The sequence below is a fragment of the Hyla sarda genome, unplaced genomic scaffold (genome assembly GCF_029499605.1).
Source record: "Hyla sarda isolate aHylSar1 unplaced genomic scaffold, aHylSar1.hap1 scaffold_903, whole genome shotgun sequence".
Classification (NCBI taxonomy): Eukaryota; Metazoa; Chordata; class Amphibia; order Anura; family Hylidae; genus Hyla; species Hyla sarda.
In genome coordinates this window covers 37,963-57,752 of record NW_026610932.1, presented here as the reverse complement: position 1 = coordinate 57,752, position 19,790 = coordinate 37,963, and the positions used below count along the sequence as shown (strand labels likewise).

Sequence of the window (19,790 nt, the reverse complement as noted above, 5' to 3'; positions counted from 1 at the left end):
CACTAGGCCTCATCTCATACAGAACTGTAGAGCGGGCCTCATCTGAGACGGAACTGTAGACCAGGCCTTATCTCATACAGAACTGTAGACCAGGCCTTATCTCATACAGAACTGTAGACCGGGCCTCATCTGAGACGGAACTTTAGACCAGGCCTCATCTGAGACGGAACTGTAGACCAGGCCTTATCTCATACAGAACTGTAGACTAGGCCTCATCTCATACAGAACTGTAGACCAGGCCTCATCTCATACAGAACTGTAGACCAGGCCTCATGTGATACAGAACTGTACACCAGGCCTCATCTCATACAGAACTGTACACCAGGCCATATCTCATACAGAACTGTAGACCAGGCCTCATCTCATACAGAACTGTAGACCGGGCCTCATCTGAGACGGAACTGTAGACCAGGCCTCATCTGAGACGGAACTGTAGACTAGGCCTCATCTCATACAGAACTGTAGACCAGGCCTCATCTCATAAAGAACTGTAGACCAGGCCTCATCTCATACAGAACTGTAGACCGGGCCTCATCTGATACAGAACTGTAGACCGGGCCTCATCTCATACAGAACTGTAGACCGGGCCTCTTCTGATACAGAACTGTAGACCAGGCCTCATCGCATACAGAACTGTAGACCGGGCCTCATCTCATAAAGAACTGTAGACCAGGCCTCATCTCATACAGAACAGTAGACCAGGCCTCATCTCATACAGAACTGTAGACCGGGCCTCATCTGATGCAGAACTGTAGACCGGGCCTCATCTCATACAGAACTGTAGACCAGGCCTCATCTCATACAGAACTGTAGACCAGGCCTCATCTCATACAGAATTGTAGACCAGGCCTTATCTCATACAGAACTGTAGACCGGGCCTCATCTCATACAGAACTGTACACTAGGCCTCATCTCATACAGAACTGTAGACTAAGCCTCATCTCATACAGAACTGTAGACCGGGCCTCATCTCATACAGAACTGTAGACGAGGCCTCATCTCATACAGAACTGTAGACCAGGCCTCATCTCATACAGAATTGTAGACCAGGCCTCATGTGATACAGAACTGTAGACCAGGCCTCATCTCATACAGAACTGTACACCAGGCCATATCTCATACAGAACTGTAGACCGGGCCTCATCTCATACAGAACTGCAGAGCGGGCCTCATCTGAGACGGAACTGTAGACCAGGCCTTATCTCATACAGAACTGTAGACCAGGCCTCATCTCATACAGAACTGTAGACCGGGCCTCATCTGTGGCGGAACTGTAGACCAGGCCTCATCTTAGACGGAACTGTAGACCAGGCCTCATCTCATACAGAACTGTAGACCGGGCCTCATCTGATACAGAACTGTAGACCGGGCCTCTTCTGATACAGAACTGTAGACCAGGCCTCATCTCATACAGAACTGTAGACCGGGCGTCATCTCATAAAGAACTGTAGACCAGGCCTCATCTCATACAGAACTGTAGACCAGGCCTCATCTCATACAGAACTGTAGACCGGGCCTCATCTCATACAGAACTGTAGACCGGGCCTCATCTGATACAGAACTGTAGACCAGGCCTCATCTCATACAGAACTGTAGACCGGGCCTCATCTCATACAGAACTGTAGACAAGGCCTCATCTCATACAGAACTGTAGACCAGGCCTCATCTGATACAGAACTGTAGACCGAGCCTCATCTCATACAGATCTGTAGACCAGGCCTCATCTCATACAGAACTGTAGACCGGGCCTCATCTGATACAGAACTGTAGATCAGGCCTCATCTCATACAGAACTGTAGACCGGGCCTCATCTCATACAGAACTGTAGACAAGGCCTCATCTCATACAGAACTGTAGACCAGGCCTCATCTGATACAGAACTGTAGACCGGGCCTCATCTCATACAGAACTGTAGACCGGGCCTCATCTCATACAGAACTGTAGACTGGGCCTCATCTCATACAGAACTGTAGACCGGGCCTCATCTCATACAGAACTGTAGACCAGGCATCATCTGATACAGAACTGTAGACCGGGCCTCATCTCATACAGAACTGTAGACCGGGCCTCATCTCATACAGAACTGTAGACCGGGCCTCATCTCATACAGAACTGTAGACAAGGCCTCATCTCATACAGAACTGTAGACCAGGCCTCATCTGATACAGAACTGTAGACCGGGCCTCATCTCATACAGAACTGTAGACTGGGCCTCATCTCATACAGAACTGTAGACCAGGCCTCATCTCATACAGAACTGTAGACTGGGCCTCATCTCATACAGAAATGTAGACCAGGCCTCATCTCATACAGAACTGTAGACCGGGCCTCATCTCATACAGAACTGTAGACCGGGCCTCATCTCATACAGAACTGTAGACCGGGCCTCATCTCATACAGAACTGTAGACCAGGCCTCATCTCATACAGAATTGTAGACCAGGCCTCATCTCATACAGAACTGTAGACCAGGCCTCATCTCATACAGAACTGTACACTAGGCCTCATCTCATACAGAACTGTAGACTAAGCCTCATCTCATACAGAACTGTACACCGGGCCTCATTTCATACAGAACTGTAGACCAGGCCTCATCTCATACAGAACTGTAGACCAGGCCTCATGTGATACAGAACTGTAGACCAGGCCTCATCTCATACAGAACTGTACACCAGGCCATATCTCATACAGAACTGTAGAGCGGGCCTCATCTGAGACGGAACTGTAGACCAGGCCTCATCTCATACAGAACTGTAGACCGGGCCTCATCTGAGACGGAACTGTAGACCAGGCCTCATCTGAGACGGAACTGTAGACTAGGCCTCATCTCATACAGAACTGTAGACCAGGCCTCATCTCATAAAGAACTGTAGACCAGGCCTCATCTCATACAGAACTGTAGACCGGGCCTCATCTCATACAGAACTGTAGACCGGGCCTCATCTGATACAGAACTGTAGACCGGGCCTCATCTGATACAGAACTGTAGACCGGGCCTCTTCTGATACAGAACTGTAGACCGGGCCTCTTCTGATACAGAACTGTAGACCAGGCCTCATCGCATACAGAACTGTAGACCGGGCCTCATCTCATAAAGAACTGTAGACCAGGCCTCATCTCATACAGAACAGTAGACCAGGCCTCATCTCATACAGAACTGTAGACCGGGCCTCATCTGATGCAGAACTGTAGACCGGGCCTCATCTCATACAGAACTGTAGACCAGGCCTCATCTCATACAGAACTGTAGACCAGGCCTCATCTCATACAGAATTGTAGACCAGGCCTTATCTCATACAGAACTGTAGACCGGGCCTCATCTCATACAGAACTGTAGACCAGGCCTCATCTCATACAGAATTGTAGACCAGGCCTCATGTGATACAGAACTGTAGACCAGGCATCATCTCCTACAGAACTGTAGACCAGGCCTCATCTCATACAGAACTGTACACTAGGCCTCATCTCATACAGAACTGTAGACTAAGCCTCATCTCATACAGAACTGTAGACCGGGCCTCATCTCATACAGAGCTGTAGACCGGGCCTCATCTCATACAGAACTGTAGACCAGGCCTCATCTCATACAGAATTGTAGACCAGGCCTCATGTGATACAGAACTGTAGACCAGGCCTCATCTCATACAGAACTGTACACCAGGCCTTATCTCATACAGAACTGTAGACCAGGCCTCATCTCATACAGAACTGTACACTAGGCCTCATCTCATACAGAACTGTAGAGCGGGCCTCATCTGAGACGGAACTGTAGACCAGGCCTTATCTCATACAGAACTGTAGACCGGGCCTCATCTGAGACGGAACTTTAGACCAGGCCTCATCTGAGACGGAACTGTAGACCAGGCCTTATCTCATACAGAACTGTAGACTAGGCCTCATCTCATACAGAACTGTAGACCAGGCCTCATCTCATACAGAACTGTAGACCAGGCCTCATGTGATACAGAACTGTACACCAGGCCTCATCTCATACAGAACTGTACACCAGGCCATATCTCATACAGAACTGTAGACCAGGCCTCATCTCATACAGAACTGTAGACCGGGCCTCATCTGAGACGGAACTGTAGACCAGGCCTCATCTGAGACGGAACTGTAGACTAGGCCTCATCTCATACAGAACTGTAGACCAGGCCTCATCTCATAAAGAACTGTAGACCAGGCCTCATCTCATACAGAACTGTAGACCGGGCCTCATCTGATACAGAACTGTAGACCGGGCCTCATCTGATACAGAACTGTAGACCGGGCCTCATCTGATACAGAACTGTAGACCGGGCCTCTTCTGATACAGAACTGTAGACCAGGCCTCATCGCATACAGAACTGTAGACCGGGCCTCATCTTATAAAGAACTGTAGACCAGGCCTCATCTCATACAGAACAGTAGACCAGGCCTCATCTCATACAGAACTGTAGACCGGGCCTCATCTGATGCAGAACTGTAGACCGGGCCTCATCTCATACAGAACTGTAGACCAGGCCTCATCTCATACAGAACTGTAGACCAGGCCTCATCTCATACAGAATTGTAGACCAGGCCTTATCTCATACAGAACTGTAGACCGGGCCTCATCTCATACAGAACTGTAGACCCAGCCTCATCTCATACAGCATTGTAGACCAGGCCTCATGTGATACAGAACTGTAGACCAGGCATCATCTCATACAGAACTGTAGACCAGGCCTCATCTCATACAGAACTGTACACTAGGCCTCATCTCATACAGAACTGTAGACTAAGCCTCATCTCATACAGAACTGTAGACCGGGCCTCATCTCATACAGAGCTGTAGACCGGGCCTCATCTCATACAGAACTGTAGACCAGGCCTCATCTCATACAGAATTGTAGACCAGGCCTCATGTGATACAGAACTGTAGACCAGGCCTCATCTCATACAGAACTGTACACCAGGCCTCATCTCATACAGAACTGTAGACCAGGCCTCATCTCATACAGAACTGTACACTAGGCCTCATCTCATACAGAACTGTAGAGCGGGCCTCATCTGAGACGGAACTGTAGACCAGGCCTTATCTCATACAGAACTGTAGACCAGGCCTTATCTCATACAGAACTGTAGACCGGGCCTCATCTGAGACGGAACTTTAGACCAGGCCTCATCTGAGACGGAACTGTAGACCAGGCCTTATCTCATACAGAACTGTAGACTAGGCCTCATCTCATACAGAACTGTAGACCAGGCCTCATCTCATACAGAACTGTAGACCAGGCCTCATGTGATACAGAACTGTACACCAGGCCTCATCTCATACAGAACTGTACACCAGGCCATATCTCATACAGAACTGTAGACCAGGCCTCATCTCATACAGAACTGTAGACCGGGCCTCATCTGAGACGGAACTGTAGACCAGGCCTCATCTGAGACGGAACTGTAGACTAGGCCTCATCTCATACAGAACTGTAGACCAGGCCTCATCTCATAAAGAACTGTAGACCAGGCCTCATCTCATACAGAACTGTAGACCGGGCCTCATCTGATACAGAACTGTAGACCGGGCCTCATCTCATACAGAACTGTAGACCGGGCCTCTTCTGATACAGAACTGTAGACCAGGCCTCATCGCATACAGAACTGTAGACCGGGCCTCATCTCATAAAGAACTGTAGACCAGGCCTCATCTCATACAGAAGAGTAGACCAGGCCTCATCTCATACAGAACTGTAGACCGGGCCTCATCTGATGCAGAACTGTAGACCGGGCCTCATCTCATACAGAACTGTAGACCAGGCCTCATCTCATACAGAACTGTAGACCAGGCCTCATCTCATACAGAATTGTAGACCAGGCCTTATCTCATACAGAACTGTAGACCGGGCCTCATCTCATACAGAACTGTAGACCAGGCCTCATCTGATACAGAATTGTAGACCAGGCCTCATGTGATACAGAACTGTAGACCAGGCATCATCTCATACAGAACTGTAGACCAGGCCTCATCTCATACAGAACTGTACACTAGGCCTCATCTCATACAGAACTGTAGACTAAGCCTCATCTCATACAGAACTGTAGACCGGGCCTCATCTCATACAGAACTGTAGACCAGGCCTCATCTCATACAGAATTGTAGACCAGGCCTCATGTGATACAGAACTGTAGACCAGGCATCATCTCATACAGAACTGTAGACCAGGCCTCATCTCATACAGAACTGTACACTAGGCCTCATCTCATACAGAACTGTAGACTAAGCCTCATCTCATACAGAACTGTAGACCGGGCCTCATCTCATACAGAGCTGTAGACCGGGCCTCATCTCATACAGAACTGTAGACCAGGCCTCATCTCATACAGAATTGTAGACCAGGCCTCATGTGATACAGAACTGTAGACCAGGCCTCATCTCATACAGTTCTGTACACCAGGCCTCATCTCATACAGAACTGTAGACCAGGCCTCATCTCATACAGAACTGTACACTAGGCCTCATCTCATACAGAACTGTAGAGCGGGCCTCATCTGAGACGGAACTGTAGACCAGGCCTTATCTCATACAGAACTGTAGACCAGGCCTTATCTCATACAGAACTGTAGACCGGGCCTCATCTGAGACGGAACTTTAGACCAGGCCTCATCTGAGACGGAACTGTAGACCAGGCCTTATCTCATACAGAACTGTAGACTAGGCCTCATCTCATACAGAACTGTAGACCAGGCCTCATCTCATACAGAACTGTAGACCAGGCCTCATGTGATACAGAACTGTACACCAGGCCTCATCTCATACAGAACTGTACACCAGGCCATATCTCATACAGAACTGTAGACCAGGCCTCATCTCATACAGAACTGTAGACCGGGCCTCATCTGAGACGGAACTGTAGACCAGGCCTCATCTGAGACGGAACTGTAGACTAGGCCTCATCTCATACAGAACTGTAGACCAGGCCTCATCTCATAAAGAACTGTAGACCAGGCCTCATCTCATACAGAACTGTAGACCGGGCCTCATCTGATACAGAACTGTAGACCGGGCCTCATCTCATACAGAACTGTAGACCGGGCCTCTTCTGATACAGAACTGTAGACCAGGCCTCATCGCATACAGAACTGTAGACCGGGCCTCATCTCATAAAGAACTGTAGACCAGGCCTCATCTCATACAGAACAGTAGACCAGGCCTCATCTCATACAGAACTGTAGACCGGGCCTCATCTGATGCAGAACTGTAGACCGGGCCTCATCTCATACAGAACTGTAGACCAGGCCTCATCTCATACAGAACTGTAGACCAGGCCTCATCTCATACAGAATTGTAGACCAGGCCTTATCTCATACAGAACTGTAGACCGGGCCTCATCTCATACAGAACTGTAGACCAGGCCTCATCTGATACAGAATTGTAGACCAGGCCTCATGTGATACAGAACAGTAGACCAGGCATCATCTCATACAGAACTGTAGACCAGGCCTCATCTCATACAGAACTGTACACTAGGCCTCATCTCATACAGAACTGTAGACTAAGCCTCATCTCATACAGAACTGTAGACCGGGCCTCATCTCATACAGAGCTGTAGACCGTCATACAGAACTGTAGACCAGGCCTCATCTCATACAGAATTGTAGACCAGGCCTTATCTCATACAGAACTGTAGACCAGACCTCATCTCATACAGAACTGTACACCAGGCCTTATCTCATACAGAACTGTAGACCAGGCCTCATCTCATACAGAACTGTACACTAGGCCTCATCTCATACAGAACTGTAGAGCGGGCCTCATCTGAGACGGAACTGTAGACCAGGCCTTATCTCATACAGAACTGTAGACCAGGCCTTATCTCATACAGAACTGTAGACCGGGCCTCATCTGAGACGGAACTTTAGACCAGGCCTCATCTGAGACGGAACTGTAGACCAGGCCTTATCTCATACAGAACTGTAGACTAGGCCTCATCTCATACAGAACTGTAGACCAGGCCTCATCTCATACAGAACTGTACACTAGGCCTCATCTCATACAGAACTGTAGACTAAGCCTCATCTCATACAGAACTGTAGACCGGGCCTCATCTCATACAGAACTGTAGACGAGGCCTCATCTCATACAGAACTGTAGACCAGGCCTCATCTCATACAGAATTGTAGACCAGGCCTCATGTGATACAGAACTGTAGACCAGGCCTCATCTCATACAGAACTGTACACCAGGCCATATCTCATACAGAACTGTAGACCGGGCCTCATCTCATACAGAACTGCAGAGCGGGCCTCATCTGAGACGGAACTGTAGACCAGGCCTTATCTCATACAGAACTGTAGACCAGGCCTCATCTCATACAGAACTGTAGACCGGGCCTCATCTGTGGCGGAACTGTAGACCAGGCCTCATCTTAGACGGAACTGTAGACCAGGCCTCATCTCATACAGAACTGTAGACCGGGCCTCATCTGATACAGAACTGTAGACCGGGCCTCTTCTGATACAGAACTGTAGACCAGGCCTCATCTCATACAGAACTGTAGACCGGGCGTCATCTCATAAAGAACTGTAGACCAGGCCTCATCTCATACAGAACTGTAGACCAGGCCTCATCTCATACAGAACTGTAGACCGGGCCTCATCTCATACAGAACTGTAGACCGGGCCTCATCTCATACAGAACTGTAGACCAGGCCTCATCTCATACAGAATTGTAGACCAGGCCTCATGTGATGCAGAACTGTAGACCAGGCCTCATCTCATACAGAACTGTACACTAGGCCTCATCTCATACAGAACTGTAGACTAAGCCTCATCTCATACAGAACTGTAGACCGGGCTTCATCTCATACAGAACTGTAGACCAGGCCTCATCTCATACAGAACTGTAGACCAGGCCTCATCTCATACAGAATTGTAGACCAGGCCTCATGTAATACAGAACTGTACACCAGGCCTCATCTCATACAGAACTGTACACCAGGCCTTATCTCATACAGAACTGTAGACCAGGCCTCATCTCATACAGAACTGTACACTAGGCCTCATCTCATACAGAACTGTAGACTAAGCCTCATCTGAGACGGAACTGTAGACCAGGCCTTATCTCATACAGAACTGTAGACCAGGCCTTATCTCATACAGAACTGTAGACCGGGCCTCATCTGAGACGGAACTTTAGACCAGGCCTCATCTGAGACCGAACTGTAGACTAGGCCTCATCTCATACAGAACTGTAGACCAGGCCTCACCTCATACAGAACTGTAGACCAGGCCTCATCTGATACAGAACTGTAGACCGGGCCTCATCACATACAGAACTGTAGGCCGGGCCTCATCTCATACAGAACTGTAGACTAGGCCTCATCTCATACAGAACTGTAGACCAGGCCTCATCTCATACAGAACTGTAGACCAGGCCTCATCTCATACAGAACTGTAGACCAGGCCTCATCTCATACGGAACTGTAGACCGGGCCTCATCTCATACGGAACTGTAGACCAGGCCTCATCTGATACAGAACTGTAGATCGGGCCTCATCTCCTACAGAACTGTAGACCAGGCCTCATCACATACAGAACTGTAGACCAGGCCTCATCTGATACAGAACTGTAGGCCGGGCCTCACCTCATACAGAACTGTAGACCAGGCCTCATCTGATACAGAACTGTAGACCGGGCCTCATCTGATACAGAACTGTAGACCAGGCCTCATCACATACAGAACTGTAGGCCGGGCCTCATCTCATACAGAACTGTAGACTAGGCCTCATCTCATACAGAACTGTAGACCAGGCCTCATCTCATACAGAACTGTAGACCAGGCCTCATCTCATACAGAACTGTAGACCGGGCCTCATCTGATAAAGAACTGTAGACCAGGCCTCATCTCATACAGAACTGTAGACCAGGCCTCATCTCATACAGAACTGTAGACCAGGCCTCATCTCATACGGAACTGTAGACCGGGCCTCATCTCATACGGAACTGTAGACCAGGCCTCATCTGATACAGAACTGTAGGCCGGGCCTCATCTCATACAGAACTGTAGACCGGGCCTCATCTCATACAGAACTGTAGACCGGGCCTCATCTCATACAGAACTGTAGACCGGGCCTCATCTCATACAGAACTGTAGACCGGGCCTCATCTCATACAGAACTGTAGACCAGGCCTCATCTCATACGGAACTGTAGACCGGGCCTCTTCTCATACAGAACTGTAGACCGGGCCTCATCTCATACAGAACTGTAGACCGGGCCTCATCTCATACAGAACTGTAGACCGGGCCTCATACAGAACTGTAGGCCAGGCCTCATGCCTCACTGTTTATCATCCAGTCTGTTTTACAAGCAGTGACCCTATACAGTGTCCACCCTCTGGTCTGGTCACCTTGATGCCGGCGGTCACATTCAGGACACAGGTCACAGGGTCAGAAAACACCCAGGAGAGGAGCAGCAGAGCATCCAGGAAGAGCAGCGCAGCCTCCAGCCCCAGCAGGGTGATGTCCTTTATAATCTGTAGGGAAGAGAAGAATCCGGAGTCAGGATCACATACATCCCTGTGATCATCCCCGCACCTCACACCGACTAAGAGGATAGTCCCCCCCCCACAACCTCCAAAGCTGCACAATCTTCTTGTTTGTTGCTAAAAACATTTAGCTAAATTTTAAGCAGACACTGAACAAGCAGGGAGTGCAGCTCTGGAGTATAATACAGGATATAACTCCGGCTCAGTACATGATAAGTAATGCAATGTATTGTATGTACACAGTGACCTCACCAGCTGAATAGTGAGTACATCTCTGGAGTATAATACAGGATATAACTCAGGCTCAGTACATGATAAGTAATGCAATGTATGTACACAGTGACTCCACCAGCAGAATAGTGAGTACAGCTCTGGGGTATAATACAGGATATAACTCAGGATCAGTACAGGATAAGTAATGTAATATATATACACAGTGATCTCACCAGCAGAATAGTGAGTACAGCTCTGGAGTATAATACAGGATATAACTCAGGCTCAGTACATGATAAGTAATGCAATGTATTGTATGTACACAGTGACCTCACCAGCAGAATAGTGAGTACAGCTCTGGAGTATAATACAGGATATAACTCAGGATCAGTACAGGATAAGTAATGTAATGTATGTACACAATGACCTCACCAGCAGAATAGTGAGTACAGCTCTGGAGTATAATACAGGATATAACTCAGGATCAGTACAGGATAAGTAATGTAATGTATGTACACAGTGACCTCACCAGCTGAATAGTGAGTACAGCTCTGGAGTATAATACAGGATATAACTCAGGATCAGTACAGGATAAGTAATGTATGTACACAGTGACTTCACCAGCAGAATAGTGAGTACAGCTCTGGGGTATAATACAGGATATAACTCAGGCTCAGTACATGATAAGTAATGCAATGTATGTACACATTGACTCCACCAGCAGAATAGTGAGTACAGCCCTGGGGTATAATACAGGATATGACTCAGGATCAGTACAGGATAAGTAATGTAATATATATACACAGTAATCTCACCAGCAGAATAGTGAGTACAGCTCTGGGGTATAATACAGGATATAACTCAGGATCAGTACAGGATAAGTAATGTATTGTATGTACACAGTGACCTCACCAGCAGAATAGTGAGTACATCTCTGGAGTATAATACAGGATATAACTCAGGATCAGTACAGGATAAGTGTCACGATTCGGCTGGCAGGAGGTGAATCCTCTGTGCCAGAGAGGGATTGGCGTGGACCGTGCTGATGGACCGGTTCTAAGTTGCTACTGGTATTCACCAGAGCCCACCGCAAAGCGGGATGGTCTTGCAGCGGCGGTAGCAACCAGGTCGTATCCACCGGCAACGTCTCAACCTCTCTGACTGCTGAGATAAGCGCGGTACAAGGGAGTAGACAAGAGCAAGGTCGGACGTAGCAGAAGGTCAGGGCAGGCAGCAAGGATCGTAGTCAGGGGCAACGGCAGGAGGTCTGGAACACAGGCTAGGAACACACAAGGGAACGCTTTCACTGGCACAATGGCAACAAGATCCGGCGAGGGAGTGCAGGGGAAGTGAGGTATAAGTAGGGAGTGCACAGGTGAGAATACTGATTAGGCCTGCTGCGCCAATCAGTGGCGCAGCGGCCCTTTAAATGGCAGAGACCCGGCGCGCGCGCGCCCTAAGGAGCGGGACCGCGCGTGCCGGGACAACACAGACGGGGAACAGGTCAGGTACGGGAGCCGAGATGCGCATCGCGAGCGGGCGTGTCCCGCATCGCGAATCGCATCCCGGCTGGGAGTAATATCGCAGCGCACCCGGTCAGCAGGTCTGACCGGGGCGCTGCGAATGAGAGAACGCTGCTAGCGCTCCGGGGAGGAGCGGGGACCCGGAGCGCTCAGCGTAACAGTACCCCCCCCTTGGGTCTCCCCCTCTTTTTGGAGCCTGAGAACCTGAGGACAAGACTTTTGTCCAGGATGTTGTCCTCAGGTTCCCAGGATCTCTCCTCAGGGCCGCAATTCTCCCAGTCGACCAAGAAGAATCTTTTACCTCTGACCGTCTTGGATGCTAGAATCTCGTTCACAGAAAAGACGTCAGAAGATCCGGAAACTGGAGTGGGAGAAACAACTTTGGGAGAGAAGCGGTTAAGGATGAGTGGTTTAAGGAGAGAGACATGGAAGGCATTGGGAATACGGAGAGAAGGAGGAAGAAGGAGTTTGTAAGAGACAGGGTTGATCTGGCACTTGATTTTGAAAGGACCAAGATAGCGTGGTCCCAGTTTATAACTGGGGACACGAAAGCGGACATATTTAGCGGAGAGCCATACCTTGTCTCCGGGAGCAAAAATGGGGGGAGTTCTTCTTTTTTTATCAGCAAATCTTTTCATCCGGGATGAAGCCTGTAAAAGAGAATTTTGGGTCTCTTTCCATATGGTGGAAAGATCACGAGTCACTTCATCCACAGCGGGCAAACCAGAGGGCAAGGGAGTAGGAAGGGGAGGAAGAGGGTGACGGCCGTACACCACGAAAAATGGGGATTTAGCAGAAGATTCGGAGACTCTGAAGTTGTATGAGAATTCGGCCCATGGTAGAAGATCTGCCCAGTCATCCTGGCGGGAGGAAACAAAATGCCGTAAATAGTCACCCAGGACCTGATTAACTCTTTCTACTTGCCCATTGGATTGGGGATAATAAGAAGAAGAGAAGTTTAATTTGATCTTGAGCTGTTTACAGAGGGGCCTCCAGAATTTAGACACAAATTGGATGCCTCTATCTGAGACGATATGCGTGGGCAAACCGTGAAGGCGAAAAATGTGTACAAAAAATTGCTTTGCCAACTGAGGCGCTGAAGGAAGACCAGGAAGAGGAATAAAATGTGCCATCTTGGAAAATCGATCAACGACCACCCAAACAACTGTGTTGCCACGGGATGAGGGCAAGTCCGTAATAAAGTCCATACCAATCTGTGACCAAGGCTGTTCAGGAACAGGCAGAGGATGAAGGAGACCAGCAGGCTTCTGGCGAGGAGTCTTATCCCGGGCACAGACAGTACAGGCCCGCACGAAATCAATAACATCAGTCTCCAGAGTCGGCCACCAATAAAATCGAGAGATGAGTTGCAAGGATTTTTTGATACCCACATGGCCTGCGAGGTGGGAGGAGTGTCCCCATTTGAGAATCCCGAGACGCTGGCGTGGAGAAACGAAGGTCTTCCCTGGAGGAGTTTGCCTGATGGAAGCTGGAGAAGTGGAGATCAGACAGTCCGGAGGAATGATGTGTTGCGGAGAGACCTCTACTTCAGAGGCATCAGAAGAACGAGAGAGGGCATCGGCCCTAATGTTCTTGTCAGCAGGGCGAAAATGGATTTCAAAGTTAAAACGGGCAAAGAACAACGACCACCTAGCCTGGCGAGGGTTCAGTCGTGGGGCAGACTGGAGATAGGAGAGATTCTTGTGATCAGTGTATATGATAACTGGAAATTTTGATCCCTCCAGCAGGTGCCTCCATTCCTCAAGCGCCAATTTAATGGCCAGTAGTTCTCGATCCCTGATGGAATAGTTTCTCTCCGCCGGGGAGAAGGTCCTAGAAAAAAACCCACAAGTTACAGCATGCCCGGAAGATTTTTTTTGTAGAAGGACAGCTCCAGCTCCCACTGAGGAGGCATCTACCTCCAATAGGAAGGGTTTAGATGGGTCAGGTCTGGAGAGCACGGGAGCGGAAGAAAAGGCAGACTTGAGATGTTTAAATGCGTCTTCCGCTTGGGGAGACCAGGACTTGGGATTGGCATTTTTCTTGGTTAAAGCCACGATAGGAGCCACAATAGTGGAAAAGTGTGGAATAAACTGTCTGTAATAATTGGCGAACCCCAAAAAACGTTGGATAGCACGGAGTCCGGAGGGGCGTGGCCAATCTAAGACGGCAGAGAGTTTATCTGGGTCCATTTGTAGTCCCTGGCCAGAGACCAAGTATCCTAGGAAAGGAAGAGATTGACATTCAAAGAGACATTTCTCCATTTTGGCATAAAGTTGATTGTCACGAAGTCTCTGAAGAACCATGCGGACATGCTGGCGGTGTTCTTCTAAGTTGGCAGAAAAAATCAGAATATCGTCCAGGTAAACCACAACACAGGAATATAGGAGATCACGAAAAATTTCATTAACAAAGTCTTGGAAGACGGCAGGGGCGTTGCATAGGCCAAAGGGCATGACCAGATACTCAAAGTGTCCATCTCTGGTGTTAAATGCGGTCTTCCATTCGTCCCCCTCCCTGATGCGGATGAGATTATAAGCACCTCTTAAGTCCAGTTTGGTAAAGATGTGGGCACCTTGTAAGCGATCAAAGAGTTCCGAGATAAGAGGTAAGGGGTAGCGGTTTTTTACCGTGATTTTATTAAGTCCGCGGTAATCAATACAAGGACGTAGGGAGCCATCTTTTTTGGACACAAAAAAAAATCCAGCTCCGGCAGGAGAGGAGGATTTGCGGATAAACCCCTTTTTTAAATTCTCCTGGATGTACTCCGACATGGCAAGAGTCTCTGGAGCAGACAGAGGATAGATTCTGCCCCGGGGTGGGGTAGTACCCGGGAGGAGGTCAATAGGACAGTCATAAGGCCTGTGAGGAGGCAAAGTCTCAGCTTACTTTTTGCAAAAAACGTCAGAATAGTCCATATAAGCCTTAGGAAGACCGGATACAGGGGGAACCACAGGGTCACGGCAAGGAGTACTGGGAACCGATTTAAGACAGTCCTTGTGACAAGAAGTACCCCAGTTCTTGATTTCTCCTGTGGACCAATCAAGGGTTGGGGAATGGCGTTGAAGCCACGGTAATCCAAGAAGAATTTCAGAAGTGCAGTTGGAGAGGACCAAAAATTCAATTTTTTCGTGATGAGGTCCGATGCACATTAGGAGAGGTTCCGTGCGGTAAATTGTTAACAGAATTGATGTAGAGGGGTCTGGCGAGACTGGTCACCGGGATGTTGAACCTGTTGATGAGAGAGGCCAAAATAAAATTTCCTGCAGATCCGGAATCCAAGAAGGCCGTAGCAGAGAAGGAGAAGGTAGAGGAAGATATCCGCACAAGCACAGTAAGGCGTGGAGAAGCAGAGTAGACATCAAGAACTGTTTCATCTTTGTGCGGAGTCAGCGTACGTCTTTCCAGGCGGGGAGGACGGATAGGACAATCCTTCAGGAAGTGTTCGGTACCGGCACAGTACAGGCACAGATTCTCCATGCGGCGTCGTGTCCTCTCTTGAGGTGTCAAGCGAGACCGGTCAACTTGCATAGCCCCCACGGCGGGAGGCACAGGAACGGATTGCAGAGGACCAGAGGAGAGAGGAGCCGGGGAGAGAAACCGCCTCGTGTGAACAAAGTCCATATCCTGGCGGAGCTCCTGACGCCTTTCGGAAAAACGCATGTCAATGCGGGTGGCAAGATGAATAAGTTCATGCAGGTTAGCAGGAATTTCTCGTGCGGCCAGCACATCATTATTCCAGGATAATTCGGAGGCAAGAGTACGGAATTGGATGGCGTACTCGCCAACAGAAGAATTACCCTGGACCAGGTTCAGCAGGGCAGTCTCAGCAAAAGAGGCTCGGGCAGGTTCCTCAAAGACACTTCGAATCTCCGTGAAGAAGGAGTGTACAGAGGCAGTGACGGGGTCATTGCGGTCCCAGAGCGGTGTGGCCCATGACAGAGCTTTCCCAGACAGAAGGCTGACTACGAAAGCCACCTTAGACCTTTCAGTAGGAAACTGGTCCGACATCATCTCCAAGTGCAGGGAACATTGCGAAAGAAAGCCACGGCAAAACTTAGAGTCCCCATCAAATTTATCCGGCAAGGATAATCGTAAGCCGGAAGCGGCCACTCGCTGCGGAGGAGGTGCAGGAGCTGGCGGAGGAGATTGTTGCTGGAGCTGTGGTAATAGCTGCTGTAGCATCACGGTCAGTTGAGACAGCTGGTGACCTTGTTGCGCTATCTGTTGCGACTGCTGGGCGACCACCGTGGTGAGGTCGGCGACAACTGGCAGTGGGACTTCAGCGGGATCCATGGCCGGATCTACTGTCACGATTCGGCTGGCTGGAGGTGGATCCTCTGTGCCAGAGAGGGATTGGCGTGGACCGTGTCGGTGGACCAGTTCTAAGTTGCTACTGGTATTCACCAGAGCCCGCCGCAAAGCGGGATGGTCTTGCAGCGGCGGTAGCAACCAGGTCGTATCCACCAGCAACGGCTCAACCTCTCTGACTGCTGAAGATAGGCGCGGTACAAGGGAGTAGACAAGAGCAAGGTCGGACGTAGCAGAAGGTCAGGGCAGGCAGCAAGGATCGTAGTCAGGGGCAACGGCAGGAGGTCTGGAACACAGGCTAGGAACACACAAGGGAACGCTTTCACTGGCACAATGGCAACAAGATCCGGCGAGGGAGTGCAGGGGAAGTGAGGTATAAGTAGGGAGTGCACAGGTGAGAATACTGATTAGGCCTGCTGCGCCAATCAGTGGCGCAGCGGCCCTTTAAATGGCAGAGACCCGGCGCGCGCGCGCCCTAAGGAGCGGGGCCGTGCGCGCCGGGACAACACAGACGGGGAACGGGTCAGGTACGGGAGCCGAGATGCGCATCGCGAGCGGGCGCGTCCCGCATCGCGAATCGCATCCCGGCTGGGAGTAATATCGCAGCGCATCCGGTCAGCAGGTCTGACCGGGGCGCTGCGAATGAGAGAACGCTGCGAGCGCTCTGGGGAGGATCGGGGACCCGGAGCGCTCGGCGTAACAATAAGTAATGTAATGTATGTACACAGTGACCTCACCAGCAGAATAGTGAGTACAGCTCTGAAGTAGAATACAGGATATAACTCAGGATCAGTACAGGATAAGTAATGTAATGTATGTACACAGTGACCTCACCAGCAGAATAGTGAGTACAGCTCTGGAGTATAATACAGGATATAACTCAGGATCAGTACAGGATAAGTAATGTAATGTATGTACACAGTGACCTCACCAGCAGAATAGTGAGTACAGCTCTGGAGTAGAATACAGGATATAACTCAGGGTCATTACAGGATAAGTAATGTAATGTACACAGTGACCTCACCAGCAGAATAGTGAGTGCAGCTCTGGGGTATAATACAGAATATAACTCAGGATCAGTAAAGGATAAGTAATGTAATGTATGTACACAGTGACCTCACCAGCAGAATAGTGAGTACAGCTCTGGAGTACAATACAGGATAAAACTCAGGATCAGTACAGGATAAGTAATGTAATGTATGTACACAGTGACCTCACCAGCAGAATAGTGAGTACAGCTCTGGAGTACAATACAGGATAAAACTCAGGATCAGTACAGGATAAGTAATGTATATACACAGTGACCTCACCAGCAGAATAGTGAGTACAGCTCTGGAGTATAATACAGGATATAACTCAGCATCAGTACAAGATAAGTAATGTAATGTATGTACACAGTGACCTCACCAGCAGAATAGTGAGTACAGCTCTGGAGTATAATACAGAATATAACTCAGGATAAGTGATGTAATGTATGTACACAGTGACCTCACCAGCAGAATAGTGAGTACAGCTCTGGAGTATAATGCAGGATATAACTCAGGATCAGTACAGGATAAGTAATGTAATGTATATACACAGTGACCTCACCAGCAGAATAGTGAGTGCAGTTCTGTAGTATAATCCAGGATGTAAGCCTGTAATGTAGTCAGTAGCAGGTATAGCGCCCCCTGTGTTACTCACCACTCGTTTGTGCGGCGCTCGATGAGTGAACACTCGGTAAAGTCTCCAGCTCTTTCCCAGCAGAGGCCCAAACACAAGACTGAGCCCGATATACAGGAGACTGAGCCGGGCCTGAGAGCAGAAGGAAACACATGAGAGCAGCTTATACAGAGGCTTGTGGGTAATGGTGGGGACGGGAGAATATACAGGGTTAATCCTCATATTTTATTAAGTAATAGTAAATCTCACATCTCCGAAATCCAAGACAGCAATGACCTGAGCAGACATAATATCCTGCAGAACTGTGAGTGCAGCTCTGGATGTGACTGGAGGATAAGACATGATATAACAGCAGAATAGTGAGTGCAGCTCTGGAGGATAAGATATGATGTAACAGCAGAATAGTGAGTGCAGCTCTGGAGTATAAGATATGATGTAACAGCAGAATAGTGAGTGCAGCTTTGGAGGATAAGACAGGATGTAACAGCAGAATAGTGAGTGCAGCTCTGGAGGATAAGATATGATGTAACAGCAGAATAGTGAGTGCAACTCTGAAGGATAAGATATGATTTAACAGCAGAATAGTGAGTGCAGCTCTGGAGGATAAGACAGGATGTAACAGCAGAATAGTGAGTGCAGCTCTGGAGGATGAGATAGGATGTAACAGCAGAATAGTGAGTGCAGCTCTGGAGGATAAGATATGATGTAACAGCAGAATAGTGGGTGCAGATCTGGAGAATAAGACATGATTTAACAGCAGAGTAGTGAGCGCAGCTCTGGAGGAGACTAGAGAAAATGAAATGATTTAACAGCAGAATAGTGATTGCAGCTATAAAGATAAGTGGAGGATAAGACATCATGTAACAGCAGAATACTAAGTGTTGCTCTGGAGGAGACTGGAGAATGAGATATGACATAACAGCAGAATAGTGAGCGCAGCTCTGGAGGTGAGTAGAGTAGAGAATGTAAATGTTTTTTTACTTAGTTACCCATATATGTAATGGATATTGCTTATACATTTCCCTAAATGTTGACAATCTTTCAGGATTTTGCAGCAAAGTGGCGACATTTCGGGTAGAAGGCGGAGACAAGGCGGGGCCAGCGCTGTCACTCACCTGAATTACAGTTTCCATGGAGACCGCTGGTCCTTGCGCTGCAAACATGAAGGCGCTGATGTAGGCGAAGACGCTGCCCAGCGCGATGACCAGGTTCAGGTTGGGACTGGACATCTTTACTATCCTGATACAGAGACAAACACAATCCTCCAGTCACATCCAGAGCTGCAAGGATCCTATTAACAGTTATAGTGGGATCTCCTCCAATCCACTGCAGCAGAAGACATTGGGGCAGAAGGGAAATGCTTCTGTACCTTGAGCTCTAGCAGGAAGCCTGCAGAATTGTGAGCGCAGCTCTGGAGGTGACTGGAGTATATACGAGCACAATACAAGTAAAGCGATTGATCTGTTACTAAACATGAAACAGACTGTAAAGCAGTGGTTTTCAACCTGCGGACCTCCACATGTTGCAAAACTACAACTCCCAGCATGCCCGGACAGCCAACGGCTGTCCGGGCATG

General features: G+C 48.9%; 1 protein-coding gene across 1 annotated transcript in view; it reads right to left on the bottom strand.

Annotated features, from left to right (window-relative positions):
* Nucleotides 1–19,790, bottom strand: part of GPR156 (G protein-coupled receptor 156) — a 77,635-nt gene that overhangs the window by 31,179 nt on the left and 26,666 nt on the right. Inside the window, exons 4-6 of the mRNA XM_056554804.1 lie at nucleotides 19,330–19,453; nucleotides 18,236–18,346; nucleotides 10,368–10,493 (exon numbers count right to left, since the gene is read on the bottom strand). Coding sequence (XP_056410779.1) covers nucleotides 10,368–10,493; nucleotides 18,236–18,346; nucleotides 19,330–19,453 — 361 coding nt within the window. The remainder of the gene's footprint in view (nucleotides 1–10,367; nucleotides 10,494–18,235; nucleotides 18,347–19,329; nucleotides 19,454–19,790) is intronic.